Raw genomic sequence first — 17,584 nt, 5'->3', positions numbered from 1 at the left:
TTGTCCTCGTAAGACTATTTTAATTGGTACTCTTTGTTATTTTGCTGCAACTGAAGAGAGATTAGAGTACTAAGTAAGTACGGGTTTCTTTGGTTTCTATGATAAAAAAAATTCATAAATAATTATTAATATGCTTAGCTTAGTATTTTTCGAATTTACACATATACATATGAATACATACATACATGCATACATACATACATACATACATACATACATACATACATACATACGTACATACATACATACATACGTACATACGTACATAAATACATAAATACATAATAAATACATAAATACATACATACATATATACATACATCATCGTTCATCATCATCATCATTATCAGTAAAGCGATAAAATCTCATATTATCTCAATTTTTAACATGTTTTAGTACTCAGTAACGAAATACATAACTTATTTAATTATATTAGGCTCTATAGAGACTCAATATGTAGAAAATAAAGTTGTTTTATTTGAACTTTCAAAAATGTTCAAAATTTAGTTATTTTACTTGATAGATACTCGTGTTTAGTTCCGTGCTGTGTGGTTACGGCAGTAAAGAATGTAGCCACCCCCTCTCTTCCCTTGGGTGTCGTAAGAGGCGACTAAGTGATAACACAGTTCCACTACCACCTTGGAACTTAAAAAGCCTACCAATGGCGAGATAACCGTCCAACTGCTGGGCTTTGAAATACACAGGCCGAAGACGAACGCCAATTCCCCCCCTACCCAGCGTGGTGACTATGGGCAACACACCATTATTTTTGGCGCGAACTTGTGGCGGCCTATGTCCAGCAATGGACTGCGATAGGCTGATGTATGTATGTGTGTTTAGGTCCACAGTAATTTTGACAACTCTAAACTACGTTATGCACATTACATACAATAATAGTCTATATAAATTTGTCACAAAGTTTTCTTGGTGAATTATTTACATCCATAATATTTAAAATAATTTTAGCTGTCAGAACATCCTGTTTACGTTTGGTGACAATATTATGTCATTAAAATGTAATTTTGTACCACAAACGAAATAATCTTTGAATTGATTACACAACCTCTTTTAAGAGACGAAATATGAATAAAAATTGTTTTAAGCGTTATTTGGTTTAAAGCTATATGCATATTTCGTTTTCTATATCTTTCTTTTTGTTTTCAGGATCTTGTACATGCTGAATACTTCCATGCATCAGAAACATAGTAAGGAGATCTTATATGTAGGAGGGTGGAGTAAAAATTTCCCGCGAAGGAGTGCCTCGTGAGGAAAAGCATTAACACTTAATCCTTGCGTGTAAATAGACTACGATATCAAAATGCAGTTCCTACGCGGTTTTTTCAAGCGGATCACAGATGATCTCAAACAGAAAAAATTGATACCACTAAAAATATTGTTTTTTGTTCACGCTTCCAGTAAGTATCGATCGTATGTATTTGCTAATATAATTGAAGAAATAATATCGACATTTCGTGTTATAAAGGTCAGCGGTAAAACCAAGTCTGATAGATTAAATAACGATGTTATATTGAATTACCGTCACATATTTTCATGGTTAGGTTGAATACATATTTTACAATAATATAAAAGATGTAGAGTTATTTAAGTGAAAGCTTTTTTTGGATCTCTGCTGCTGCTGCTGACCGCCGAGTGTACCCGAGCTCATTAACTTTTTAAAATCATATTGGATTTAAATATTACGTATAATATAAAATGAAATTACAACAAAATACGGAATTACAAGATGATAGAGTTTTATCTAGATATATAAGTAAAATTCAATCGAAATCGTTTATTTCTTATTTTAGTTATCACAAACCCATTAATTGTATCCTTTATAGAATACGAAAACGAAAATATATTTTTTTGATTTATATAGAATTAAATAAATAATAACTTAAATGTCTGACTTGTTTCTCATTCATTCTACTAATACGATGATTGCGATTGCAAATGAAGTTTTCACTTCTGCCGTGTGGTCTTAAGCACACACTAGTTTTTTTTTTTTTTCATACAACTAGGTCAGCAAACAAGAGTACGGCTCACCTAATGGTAAGCGATTACCGAAGCCTATAGACGCCTGCAATACCAGAAATTGCGCATTGAAAGCGCGTTGCTGACCCCACCCTAAATCCCCTCCCCAGGAGCTCTGGTTACCTTACTCACCACAGGAACACTACCACTACCCTACCTCAGTTAACAGAAGTTATAGAAGAAGAATAATATTTAAGCTTTGGAATATTAATCTTCCTTTTCATCCACTCTTTACTATTATAACATCAGGGATGGGTTTTGCTTAGCATCGGTACTTAATAAACATAAGTGATGCTCAATTTCATTTCTTTATTTGTATATAAAAGACAAACATACCAGCAATGTAATTTACAAACGTCACAAACGATTTTTTATATATTTTTTATATTTATTTAACAAAACTAATATCTTACGCGGTTGACTAAATTTTCCAATCACTTTGATATTAATTTATTATTCATAGAGTGTAGTAAGAATTTTTGACATTCTATATCACTTGGGATATCATTATATTAAGGTTTGTAGAGGCTTCCAATAAAACGTTCGAACTTTTATTCTTATCATTTACAGTAAAACTATTAGTTCAATAATACACAGTTTACAAAATTCAAAGCGATATAAAAGTAAATATTAAATTAGTTTTTTGTTTAATATTGTTTTGGTAAATTTATATAACAATAGCAACAAAAGAACGTCGCGGAAAACAGATTTGCATAAAATGTAGAGCTTTTTTTGTAGAAGAGACAGGTAACCCTAGATACATGAAGAAATAGTGTCTATAGAAAGGCGAGATTCACATTTGTACTTTTATGGTGAATTTATATAATATAGGTGGTATAAGGTTAATGACTTAAAAAAGAAAGAATGTCCTGAACTAAACTAAACGGTGTAAGAAATTTATATTATACTTGATTTGATAATTCGAATGCTCTTAATGAAAAGTTAGCCTATAGTTAGCTACTGTAATACATACTTACATGTGACTATCGTCTTCTGATTGTATAAAATTATAAAAAGTGTTTTAAAAATAACTAAATATGTCCTTATTTTCAGCTTTATTTGTTTTATATCCGTATTTGACAATTCACATGCGAGAACTTGGAATCAACGTCGAGGAGACGGCCATCATGTCGGCCGTGACGCCGGTCGTCGCTATAGTTATGCCTCCTCTCGCCGGCATGCTTGCCGATAAAATTGGAAATTTTAGGGTTTGTTTTTCCATATTACAAATGTTTATTAAACCTACTGCATACAAATTTCAAGAACTAAAGTTTTTTGTCTTCCAATTATTTTTTATAGAGCATATTTTTTTGTTTTTGCATAAAAATTTAAGAGACGAAAATAATGACAAGGAAGTAACTTATTTACACATAAATATATAAGAAGATGCTTAAATACTGTCGCCTTAGCAAATTTTTTATCGGTGTTCTAAAGCATCATTGGTATAATATACCTACGTGTTCATTCGACTTTTTACGTGGTAAAACTTAACAATAGTTTTTATATTTAAAATAGAAACTGTATATTATTAATAAAATGGCATATTATTATTTGGAAAGTAAACGACCTTCTGGACATGAATTATTCCCAGTCTACGATTTGAAATGCTTAATTAAATGAAGCTAATCTTCAATGTCCGTAACGCAAATTACATCCAATTCTGGCTACAATAACCTTTACCTTGTATTGTATTCGTATTGTGCTCGCTCGTCCTATGCTTTTATGTATAGGCAAGTGTGCTTGCGTCACATCTCGACCGCTTATAGCGGAAACGTTTCTGACGTTTAATGATGTAGCCGATGTAGGTATTGGTTAGGGATCATTGCTTGGTCGACTGTTCGCTACAACAATATTAAAAATTTAAATTTTATCATTCATTGCGAAAATTCTTTATGGCTTTTAATTAAAATACTTTGTGCACTGGTATGTCTGCACATTCCATGAAGTTAAAGTTTTGTAATTTAAATGTATGTTTGATTACTATGATAAATAATAATACTGCGCCACGACATACCTACGCGGTAAAAAATTATCACTACAATTTACGTCTGTACTCAAAGCGTTTACTTTGTTCGCACGCAAAACCATGTCTATTATAAACGCAGCCGTGTTGTCGTCCAACAGCAATTGAGAATCGACTTATTCATTTATGCTGATCACTCTTCTTAAATACTTCTTCCTGTTTTTCTCAAAACCTCTAATTTTCCAGCATAGATGATGTTTTATTATATGGTAGATTACGATTAAATACGTAGATACGTAACAAAAAATCGTTTGATTTCCAATTTAGGTATACAATAGATTTGATACAAATTGTTTTTTTTTTCATATTTAGAACAAAAAATTGTTAAATATTAAACAACCAATTTACTGATATATTATATTAGGATTAAGCTCTGATCCTTCTCCTACATGGGGAAAGAGGTCTATGCCCAGTAGTGGGATACTACAGGCTGAAGCGTTACTGATATATTTTATATATATAATTAACTAGCTGACCCGGCGAACTTCGTATCGCCTAACACAAACTTTATCGTATGGTATTAAAGTTCAAATTGACTTTTAAGTATTATCACAAATCTTTTGTATGGGAGTATAGAAAAGTGTTGTTTAAAGTCTAACTTTTTCAGGAAATTTAAAATTTTTTTTTAGAATTTTTCTCTCCGTAAGAACCATCCTCGTACTTCAAGGAATATTTTAAAAAAAGAATTAGCGAAATCGGTCCAACCGTTCTCGAGTTTTGCGCTTAGCAACACATTCAGCGACTCATTTTTATATTATAGACTAGCTGACCTGGCGAACTTCGTATCAACTTATTTTTTTCTGAAATATAATAATAACATAATATATCAAAATAAAATATAGCCTATCTTTTAAGTTGGATCAAACTGCACACGGTGTGCAAATTTGACTAAAATCGGTTAAGTAGTTTAGGAGTCCATTGAGGACAAACATTGTGACACGAGATTTATATATATTAAGATTTATTGTACAGTATACACTATCTCTCAAATTACTTTTTCTTAATATTTTTAGCTACTCCTAGCCATTTCTTCAGCACTAGGCGGAATATCAGCACTTTTACTCTTAATGGTGCCTGTTGGACGCATTGTAGTTACGTTTCCGACAGAAGCAGAGTTACTAGTCTCTTGTAACGGATCTGCGTTACATTTGCAGCAAGTACGCGACTATCCTTGTCAGCCACTTCATCCCTATGCATATGATATTAATCTTACGTAAGTATTGACTAGTTGGTGAACGCATTCTTTTATCAATATGTCTTCATAGTGTAAATGAATGTTAAAGATAAATTTAAAATACTTTATTCAGTCAGATTAATGTTTTTTGTTTAAAACTGTACAATAACATGTTTTAGTATCTATCCACTGATTTTTTTTCATAATAATGACAATTGCTCTACGTGTCATATCACATTATTTACAGAGTGTTATCGTGCGGATTTTTATGTGAATTGCCACAAGGAGTTGCTTCGCAAGGAATAGACACTGTTGTCCACGCGAACTCGTACGATGTGCATTTTAAATCACAATCTGAGTCACAGCGTCTAGTATATCGCAATACAATTTCACCATTACTAAAACACAGGGAGAAACCTATGAAAGACCATAGCACATCGCGTGTGCTCACCAACGATCCCTTTTTCAATTCCACACCATCTAAAGTTGGCGAAAATAATATATTTTTTCCTGTGCCTCAACTGTACGAAATAGATTGCTCATATACAGAAACAAACGCAACTTGTATTTTTGATAAGAAGGATTTTATAAACGGCTCTATTGAAGAAAACACAGTGAAGACCTTTCGAGTTAGGATAACACATGATGCTCAAAATAATTCATCTGAAGTTCGAAGTTATTGGGTTAACGCTGTTTCATTAAATAACGCTTCGGACTCAAGTGACGATTACGACGGGATAGACTCCACTTTATGTAAAGATAGCTTTACTCAGGTACATAAATATTTAGTTCTATATGCTAGTAAGTATAAGTTGTTCGACTTGTATTGTTATGTATCAATAAGACGTCACGTAATAATTTACATAACCCTTCTCCGTTGAAAGATTTGCCTTTCTCGAAATTTACTCCGGCTTATATTTGTCCTCAATCCAACTTAAGAACAAGATTTATTACATCTCGTTTTATAGTGTTGATTCTCATATTGATATATTAGCTCGGAGAAAAAGTTTCTTCGTATTTTATATATAAATCGAAGGTAAAATTTAACAAAATTTATTTTCATTAATTATAATATACTCGTATCTTTTTCTTCGATAACTTGCCGCCATTTCTTAGGTAGTGACAGAATTCAGTTGCTGTAGAAATTAGGACTTCTCATTAACTTCACACTCCTTAAAGAATTCTAAAGAGACAGATACAGTTGGAAATCTGAGGGTGCAAGATCGGCGGCTATATGATGAATGCATTAAGACTTCGCAGTCGAACGCTCTCAATTTTAGTTGAGTGGGTAAAGACGTATGCGGTCGGGCGTTGTCGTGATGACAACAGGCTTTCTGGTAATCAATTCTGGCCGCTTATTCTCAATTTGTTTGCTTGAAACTCATCAGCTTGACAGCAGTAATTCAAATCGATGATTTTATTTGGCGGTAAAAGCTCATAATGAATGATGCCCTTGCAGCCCCTCAAAATATATCATACTCAAAATCACCTTATTGCGGGTTACTTATTATCCGGGTTTCGCGATAGTCTGTGCAGCTTGACCGACCATAACAATATTATTAACAATATAATTATTACAAACAATACAACCAAAAAGATTTTATAGGAACTTTTTGCAAGAAAATACGAAAAGTCGCGATTCTCCGCGATCTATTACTTAAAATTAGAAGGTTATCTGTATACGAGAAGCTAAGCTAAAACTTTGTACCCCTTTTTACGATCATTGCGCGGACGGAGGAGTATGAAAATGTGCACATGTATTTCTATATACAGAGTGCAGAATGCTAATTTTTTTTTTATAATTCTGCATAAAAATACAGTAAAACAATAAAAAAGCATTATAAACACTACCATGTATTACATACGCATATACATTCTTTTGTTTATAGAAATTAGTCTTTGACAACAGATAATAATGTTCAAACTAATACTTTAATTTGTTCGAATTTCGACCACTAGGCGTCCACTAGTAGTATATAATTACCAGACTTGAATAATATTTAATTTTTAAATTTTGTATGCGATATGTATGATTTTTTTTAGGATTTTAGAGAGTCTATATGGATAAAAATTGGGTCGCAAAAGATGACGAAGTGCGCAGCGGCGTGCGCTGCATCGGCGCCGCGGAAGACGCTCTGTGCCAACCGCCACCAGCAGATAGAAATCGACCCGTCTTTTACTTTCTGGACTTATCTAGCTGTAAGTTGATTAATTGTCTGTATTTTCATTACTTTGTAAAAAGAAACAAGAGTGATTAAAATTAGTTTCGGTGTTAATGTAGCAAAATAGGAGTATCTATATACTCATATATGTCTAAATAATTACGATTCGAAAGTGTTTTTTAAGTCTAGTAGAATAAAGTTGTTTTTGATTTTATTAATGAAAATTAATAAAATGAGTCATATCAAAATTTTACACTGGGAAACCAAGGCAGTAAATATGAAAATACATTGACTAGACATTATTTATTGATGCCGTTACATTGAATACAGGTTTCAAAGCAATGTTAGCGTATGCAAATTGAGAAATGTTCTTTGATAGGAAAATTGCCGCCTAATCGTCACTAACAGGGTAATGACGAACTTGATACTCAGCGTGACCCATTGCCACCGTCTCACCGTCCTCATTCCGTTGCGTCTAACGTATTCACCATAAACGAATCACTACCGGTTTTTGTTATTTATGGATAACTAGGATTGTCACGATGTATAAATTATTTTTAATAAGCTGTTTAATAGTTCTGAATACGAATTATTGATGACGACGATAATCAAATTATAGACACAGGTACATATCGTATTTCAAATCTAGTCACATAAAAAATCTACAGATACGAAAATATAGAAAACTTAACGGGTAAATCCTAAATTGACATATAATGTCGTAATTTTTAATTTTACATTCCAATTTTCGAATGTTAATATCTAATTGTATACTTATCGTTAGACAATTGCAATAGTCTGCTGCGTGGTTACGGCAGTAAGAATATAGCCACCCCCTCTCTCCCGTGGGTGTCTTAAGAGGCGACTAAGGGATAACACAGTTCCACTACCACATTGAAAGTTAAAAAGCCGACCGATGGCGGGATAATCATTCAACTGCTGGCTTTGAAATACACAGGCCGAAGACGGGCAGTAGCGTCTTGTGTACTACAAAACCAGCCCTGCGGTCACCAACCCGCCTGCCCAGCGTTCATGCCATTTTTGTCGCGAACATGTGGAGGCCTGAATGATGAATAGTAGATCATGGTTTTCGCTTAATATACGTAGTATTGTACACGAACGTTAAACATTTGAAATTTAATTTAAAATTATATTAATTATTTCAGTCATCCGGCCGTTTCTATGTGTATGCGGATAATAATAACATGCCAGTTTTGTAGTAAAAATTGTTTGTTAGTTTACTATTTTTAGGTCCTGTTTCACAAGTTGAAGAGATTTCACCATTACAAGAGAGTGACATACTTACACTTATGCAATAAAAAAGTTCTCTTAAAATAATTACAAATCAAAACTATATTTTTGATATATTTTGCTTCTTAATATGTCATATATATTTTCTTTGGAAAATACTCTAAACTATATTGCTCATATTGTTTAATTACGATGAATAGAATGAAAAAAAAAATTGTTTAGAAGCTTGTAAGCACAAGAATGATACCTTAGAAAATAAGTTTCGTAATCGTAAACTAGTAAGACAACGTCGACCTTGTGCCCAATACACGATGCGAGCTTACCTCGCGATATAAGTACCTTCATTTAACATCTGAGTAACAAATCTTAGGGCTTGTTTCATAAGTTGTGAATAACGCTGTCTGGCGGATGATGATATCCAACAGATAATTGTTTTTGACGTATTTTTTTTCACCATCGAATTCCACTGTATTTATAAGACACTAGCTGATCCCGCAAAAGGTTATTTTGCCACATATGTTATTAACCCCCTTAATCCCCCTTATAACCTAGCTGTATAAAAAATAGATGTTGGCCGATTCTCAGACCTACCCGATATGCACACAAAATTTCATAAAAATCAGTCCAGCCGTTTCGGAGGAGTATTGTAACTAACATTGTGACACGAGAATTTTATATATAAGATTTTTCAGTGAATTTTTCGTTTAATCACAATAAAATATAGCCTATGTCACTTTTAAAAAATGTAGCTTTCTGTTAGTGAAAGAATTTTCGTGATCGGATCAGTATTTGCGAAGCTTACCCCCTACAAACAAAAAAAGTTAGAAACTTTTTATAATATTAGTATAGATTTCTAGTTGCAAAAATTAATCTAAATCTTATTAATTGTGGTGACACAGGTTCTTATGACTAATTCTACATCCTGCTGTTAAAGTCTAATCGTAACTTATTTGCAGGATAAATTTTATCCACAACTAGTGAAGTTGGCCCTAAGAGTCCGCGATTGTCGGACGTGTACGGTCAACGACCAGCAGATAGAATTTAGAATGAGATTTCATTTACATGAAATGAAATATTGATACTTATTCGCAAGGTGCCTTTATAAATATTTCTCAATTGCAATAATAGTTTACATAAGATTGTCGATAATAACCTCTCACGGTTTCAATCGTATTGAATAGTTGTTAATAATAAAGCCTCCAGGCACATTTTCATTATTATCATGTAACAATTCAATTGTGATTCTTATATAATTTATTCGTTATTATATTGAATATTATTATTTTGATAAACATCTGTTTTGTTCTTACACGTTAAGATTTTAAAACGCTCTTTGTATTTCTTAAATTTTAAACAACTTTCATATGACTGCATATACACATACATTGTTTGCAGATGAAATACTAAAGTAACTATTTAGTTAATATGCATTATGTAAATGTGTAATAGTGTAATAGTGATGTAGTGATGGTGATTGGTCAGTTTTTAGGTTACGTTTAAAACAATATAAGTTTACAAATTGTTTATGTAGGTATTATATTGCCCTTCACCTTTCGCCGTGTATAAAACAACCTCCTCTGAACCTTGTTGTATTGAATTGTATATATTTTTTTGTATATAAATAAAGATACTCGGTCGAAATTTTATAGTCTTTGTGGAACAAAATACAAAATCTTAAGATAACTTTATTATAATCTTATTCCAGGAGCGAGAGACTTGTAACCTGTTTTTTTTTTTTTTTTAATTTTCACAGAAGAAGTAAATCAATGCTGTTTTGAATTTGCGATCGTGTAAAAAGTAATTTCCCTCAATGATAAAATCAATTTTAATGTACATTGTAGGTTCGTGTGTTTATTGGAATCATCGGCGGGACAGCGTTCGCAATGTTTGAAGGTGCTGTTATAGCAATAGTAAGGGACCAGAAAGCGGACTATGGCCTTCAAAGAGTTTATGGCAGCATCGGTGGTATGATATCGTCACCTCTTTCCGGATTGCTCATCGATTACGCGAGCAGAGGAAAAGGTTATACAGACTTCAGGTATATAATTAAGTATTAAATAAAAAATAAAAAAAAATTAATACTTGTAAATTGATTCTAAAGTAATATAACTTTTGTTCACTTGTCCCTGACCACTTGTATTAAAATCTAAGTAGATTTTATTGATCGTGTTGCAGGAATTCCGCCCAGCGGCTGAGTAATATATCTTCATCTTCCTGTATCTCTAAAACTAACGATGCTTTCGAACTAATTACTATTTAAGACAAAGTTTGCATTCATTCAATGGCCTTAATGATGAAGTAAATTTTATTCGTAAGGTTTAATATGCCATCTATACAAATAAATAAAATTGGAGTGTCTGTTTGTAATATTAAAATAACTGCTTTTTACTAAAAGCATATGAATGTATGTATATACGGTACATATACCAAAATAACATTTTTTACAATTTTTGTCTGTCTGTCTGTTTGTTCCGGCCAATCTCTGAAACGGCTGTACCGATATTGACGGGACTTTAATTGACAGATAGCTGATCTATTGAGGAGTAACTTAGGCTACCTTTATTTTAGAAATTTATTTATTAACTGACTTTTTTGTTAAATTCCACGCGGACTAAGCCGCGGGCACAGCTAGTTTAATATTATTATAAATTATATTAATAATAATGCTCAAAAATCATTTTAACATTAATTTTGATGTAAACAATGTCGTATTGCGGCTTACATAATAGAGACTGACATATGTCGCGGATTTTTTTTGATCTGCTTAAGACTTGTAAATACCTTGTGTTGAAGTATTATTTACCGTAACATCAACATAATCGGATAAAGCGGAGCTTTAATACTTTACTTCTGACTTATTTTACACAAATAAAATTTTCGATCTAAAAAGTTATTTTTTACGATAAATAAGATTAAAAAAAGAGTTATTATTACGAAAATAAAATATAGGTTACAACCCTCAAAAGTAATGTAGCTTTCTACTGGTAAAATAATAATTAAAATGGGTTCAATATAAACAAAAACTAAACCTATAAACAATCTTGCCAACTTTACTTTTAGTGCTAAATTCATTATTATTATTATAGCGCTACAACTACTACTGTTTTTGCTAATTCTTCCGTAATATGATATCCTTATCTAGATGTGTAACCGATATGTTGTGTATTCTAGAATTACACGAATATATCACATATCATAACCTGGGTTTACTTTCAGACCAGCTTTTTACCTGTACGCGGTTTTAAAAGTTCTTTCTGGTGTTCTGATGCTGAGTATTGACCTTCAGTTTAAGCAGCCCGCACAAAACCTTCTAAACGATGTCATTTCTGTATTTCGAAATATTGAACTCGTCGCATTGTTTATAGCTTGCTTTATAATGGGTAAGTAACATAATGCTCAAGTTTCTATACTAAATCTATCTTTTTTAGCCTAATGTCTTAACCAAGTAGTCATTTTTTATAACATCGTCAAATCATGACTATTGATTTAAAGTTAAATTAGATCTAGTAACTAAAAAAAATATGAAATTTTAAAAATAGGTATTACTAAGACTTTACATACAATACCAAACCGGTTTCTGGTTGATTAATTAGAGTTTTATATTATTACTATTCCAACTTTATTGATAAAACAAAATTTAATGGCAATTACAGGAACCGCATGGGGATATATCGAGAGTTTCCTCTTCTGGTTACTCCAAGACCTGGGCGCGTCCCGCTCCTTGATGGGTATAACGATCACGGTGGGCGGTATCGCCGGTCTCCCCCTGCTGGTCCTCTCTGGACCCATAATCAACAGAATTGGTCACGCGAATGTTCTATTCATAGGATTCGTCTTTTATGCCATCAGGCTCATGGGTAAGTCTATGTTGAACATGACTAAAGCGTATCAAGTTAAAATTTTGTTTTTAGCACAATACAAATATTTAGTTTGTTAACAACGTTATAGTATCTTCATTAACATTATTTTTACGTAGGTTTCATCAATTGTATTGTTTTCAGTTTTTAAAAGAGACGAAAAGTGATTTTGAAAGACTTTTAAATTTCTGAATTAAAAGGTACAACTTATAAAGTCCACGCAGCCTTTAGTGAAAGTTTATTATTCGTATAGTGACTTAAAATATCGATATGCACCAATATAAACATACTTAATTGTGTTTGCTCGCAAACGAAAAAAAAAACCGACTTCAATTACATCGACAAGTAATACAACGTAGATCGACGAAAAAATAGTCAAGCAACTACGCGTTATCAAAGATTACTCAAAAAGTAGTTATCAGATCTCGATAAAATTTATATGTGACCACATGATAAACACCAGCTTTCGATTAAATTAAAAATTATCAAAATCGGTACACCCAGTAAAAAGTTATTACGTATTTTCGAGAGTTTCCCTCGATTCCTCTGGGATCCCATCATCAGATCCTGGTTTCCTTATCACGGTACCAAACTAGGGATATTTCCTTTCCAACAAAAAAAAGAATTATCAAAATCGGTATATCCAGTAGAAAGTTATGCGGTATAATACAACGTAGGTCGACAAAAAAAGCGTCAAGTAAAAACGCATTATTAGATATAACTCGAAAAGTAGTTGTTAGATCTCAAATAAATTTAAATGGGACCAATTGACACACACCACCTTTCGATTAAAACAAAATTTGTCGAAATCGGTCTACCCGGTCAAAAGTTCTGATGTAACATACATAAAAAAAAAAAAAAAATACAGTCGAATTGAGAACCTCCTCCTTTTTTGGAAGTCGGTTAAAAATACTCGTAAATTTACTTTTGATTAAGGTTACGTTTTTTTTTATGAAAGCAGTACTTTTAATAATTCCAACAACGCTGATTGAGATACATTTTCTTTTATTACTTTTATATCATAACTAGCTGTGCCCGCGACTTCGTCCGCGTGGAAATAAAAAAAAATATTGCATGCGTACAAAGTACACTAAGAAGTGAAACTTCTTTGACAAACTAATTTAAAAAAAAAACTAATAAAAAAAAGTAATTGAAAAATTAAAAAAAAAATTGTACGGATTATTTACTGCCTGCCATCTATCGTTAAGTAACCTACATATTTTGGTATCTCGAATTTCTTGAATACGCATTACTCGTTAAGTATCTATTCTTATAAAAATTGAGTTTCATAATGTAATCTATATTTTTTTATGTTAAGCTAAATTACAAAAAACTTACAACGAGAATAATTTATATTCTCAAAATTCTTTTAACGACATTTTATAAATATTCTATTTTAGCGTCATTTAGTTAGATTGCAATGTAATACTATCGATATAATGTAATTAACTACCTTTGTAATTTTTATAGTACACGCTAGATGGCTTTACCTACCAAAAAGAACATAGATTTTTTAATTTTAATTAAAAAAAAATCAAAATATCACGATAGTTTCCCTAAAAAGTTCAAATTAGGGCTTCCTATTTTTTTTTAAATTTACTATATGTGAAATATAAGAAATTAGAAAACAAACGAAAACTAATTGAAACGCGGTGTTCCCAGGCGGTCTCCCATTCAAATACTGACCGCGCCTGACGTTGCGATCGGACGAGAACCGGTGTAATTAACGTGGTATGGACGTTTAGAATCGTGACGCGTAACGCGTGACACGATTGATCCAAAAAAAATTTACCCCTCATGCACCTAAAGAAGTTTCACTTCAAAGAATTGTTCAGTTTGCAGAGATACAAAATAAATTTCCATATTTTAATGCCAGTGAAAGTCCCGTCTGAATCGGTCCAGCCGTTTTAGAGATTTACCCGAAACAAACAGACAGACAAACAAAAATTGTAAAAAATGTTATTTTGGTACATGTACCGTGTATATATTCATATGCGTTTAGTAAAAATCGGTTATAAAAATATTATAAACAGACATTCCAATTTTATTTCACTTAATATGACTTGCGTTACGTAAAGAATGGTGTATTATTCACTAGCAATTATACCCATAATTAACAATAGTCCTATTAAAAACAAATAAAGATATAATTTAAGTACTATTTTTATACTAATCATATAGATTAATAATTATGCTAAGATTAAGATACTTGCCTCCCTTTTTAGAAAAAAACCTCACAATTACTCCACATAAATTATATATCATTTTATAAATAAATGTTTGCTCTACCGGCATCCACAACAAAAAAAATATAATTGCTTTTGTTTTTGTAAATTAATTAATTATTAAAATTATATATATGACGGCTTTAATTTTATAATAACGTCAACAAGATTGACGGTCGGTAAATTTTGTACTTATTTAGTGCGAATTCGAATTCGAAAATTCGCACGTGTATTGCTAGTGTAATTATAATAGCCCAGTGCCGAAGCCTTTAAAAATGCTAAAAAGTAAAAAAAAAACAGAATGAAACATAATAGGAAATTAAGGAAATATAACAAAATTGCTTGCTTGCAGACCTTTTTATTGCTAAACTAAAACAAACGCAAAAGAATTGATTTGAAATTTTTGGTACTAAATTCAAAAACTATAATATACTACGTTCGAAACGAAATTCAAAAACTACAAAAATGATTTTTTTTTGATGTTGATGCCGGTGGTGCAAGAAGTTATCTATAAAAATATATTTTTCTTTATGTGGAGTAATTGTCAGGTTTTTTCTATAAAGGGAGGCAAACATCTTAACCTTAGCGTATTAAATATATATGATTTATACTCGTACATAAACCTATTTTAAAGTTGAAACTGCTAACTATATTTTTATATATACGCCTAAATATTTTACAGGTTACTCACTGATATACAACCCGTGGCTATGCTTAATCTTCGAGGCGTTGGAATCCGTGACGTCATCTCTATCTTTTACGGCGGCTGTCACGTACGCTGCGAGATTATCCTCCACCACTACCGATACTTCCGTCCAAGGACTCTTGGGAGGACTCTACTACGGAGTTGGTGAGTATTGTAAATAATTACTTATTCATTGTATTGTAAACATTATCATTTGATCCAAAAAATTATTTACTTTACATAGTAGCTTTGAAAGTGCTTGGAAAACGCTGACTTATTCAGAGACTGACTTGACTGAAATTAAGAGAGACGAAAGACTACGATTTCGAAATGTACACTATATACGAAATAATATAAATTTCCTTATGTGGCCAAGATTTCGTTGGTTTAAATTAATTTTATATTGAAAATTTCAGGCAAAGGTTCTGGCAGTCTAATAGGCGGTTATTTAATGAAGTTTGTAGGAACAAGACCTACGTATCAAATTTTTGCGGCAGCAACCTTTGTAACTGGCTGTGTCTATTACCTATTTAATAGGTTTTGCATTGGAAAGGGAGCTATGGGTGATGAAAATGATATATGCAAAAAGAAACCAGCGAGTGTAGATGTCGAAAATCAAGATGATTCTAAAAAGGATTCAGATAAACCTACGATACCGCCAGATGTCGTTAGTAAAACTGAGATAAGTAAGAGCTCCGATGTTGAAGGCCCTAAGGCTTTCCATTCACAAGGCAGGTTAACAACGGACAGTGTAGATGGCAGCAGTGACTCAGGCTTTGATAATCCAGCGTATAATGAAAACGAGTGCGAAACAGTCAATGGTACGAAAAAGGACGACAAATCTAAAGTGTGATATTTGTGATACATAGTTTATATTGATTACAAATAAGGTTAACATGCTTTAAAAATAATACGTTGTATAAATTATGTATGAAAATATTTATTAATAAATATTAATATATTGCCTCCTATATTTTAATTACATTGATGTTTATTTGTCACACGAACGAAGCAAAAGCATGAAAAACGTCCGACGTAGCATACGAGTACCTATCTACGTGCTTTTTTGTTGTCTTTGTATTTTATTAACATTTCACGAAAGAATATTTAAGAAAAAAAAAGAAAAACTCCGTAAAGATGTGTAGAAGTTTAGTATAGATAGTATTTCTATTTCATATTTTCATAACACATAAACATAAATTCTGTGCGAATGTATGTAGAGCTATGTGTAATAACTATATATATCTTTTTGCTGTATAAATAAGGTTGGTTCGATTAACTGAAAATCGTTGCTAAGTGGCTATACGTTTCGTACGGTAAGTAAGATAGCCGGTTAACATTCGTCGCCCTCTTTTTCTTATTCTTGCTTCCTTGCTACTTTCCTTCATCCGTTTAAGTGAGAGAGGTGAAATCACTTAATACATGGTAAAAAGCGATTTTCGGTTAACGTATAGCTCCTTAAATTAAATGGCACAGAAAATATAGATTTTTTCATCTTTATTAAACAAAGAAAACAATAATAATAATAATACAATAGCAATCAAATTTTGTAAGTATCTACTATCAAAATAGCTGGACTGCTGGAGCGACGATCTACTTACGTAAGATTGCCGGTGGTGGCTGGATGAGGATTGCGGAAAAAAGGGATATTTGGTGCGAACTTGGGGAGGCCTATGTCGTAACATTTATTACTATTACCGTGTGTTAGTTTCATGAATTAATATAAAACCATTAAAAATATTTAAAATTTATTTGAAGTAATCTCCATTGTCTGCAATACAGTCCTTTAAACGTTGAGGCTAGTTATCAATAGAAACACGTACTTTTTCCATGGGGAAATTCTTCACAGCCAATCGTATGGATTGTTTTAGGGACTTTAAGTTATCAGGGCATTTAAAGAAAGCCATACTCTCTAAAACTGACCATAAATCATAATCCAGCGGATTAAGATCGGGATTGATGGCGGCCAGTTTTCAGCTCTGATGAAGTCTCAATGGTAACTCAATAATTGAGTTACCATTAAATTTAGAAAAGAATTAATAAAAAACAATTTATGAAACATATGAAAATTCTATTTAGTATGCAGAATGTCACGTAACACCAACTTCTTGTATTATTGTAGGCTTAGACGTTCAGTTAATACTGAATAGTCGTAGCTAACTTTAATATATTT

The 17,584-nt window shown here is 32.1% G+C and overlaps 1 protein-coding gene across 1 annotated transcript; it reads left to right on the top strand.

Moving 5' to 3' along the window:
• The first annotated feature begins 1,262 nt into the window (after window positions 1-1,262).
• On the top strand, window positions 1,263-16,377 carry LOC123669746. The gene is made up of 10 exons (XM_045603340.1): window positions 1,263-1,415; window positions 3,088-3,242; window positions 5,071-5,270; window positions 5,479-6,004; window positions 7,275-7,430; window positions 10,486-10,682; window positions 11,861-12,024; window positions 12,298-12,501; window positions 15,409-15,576; window positions 15,828-16,377. Exons 1-10 carry the CDS (start codon window positions 1,319-1,321, stop codon window positions 16,262-16,264), a joined length of 2,304 nt encoding a protein of 767 aa, XP_045459296.1. The 5' UTR covers window positions 1,263-1,318; the 3' UTR covers window positions 16,265-16,377.
• Window positions 16,378-17,584: the final 1,207 nt, after the last annotated feature.

The sequence above is a fragment of the Melitaea cinxia genome, chromosome 1 (assembly GCF_905220565.1).
Source record: "Melitaea cinxia chromosome 1, ilMelCinx1.1, whole genome shotgun sequence".
NCBI lineage: Eukaryota > Metazoa > Arthropoda > Insecta > Lepidoptera > Nymphalidae > Melitaea > Melitaea cinxia.
Note: the sequence above shows the minus strand (reverse complement) of the source record. Positions and strands in the feature narration are given on the sequence as shown.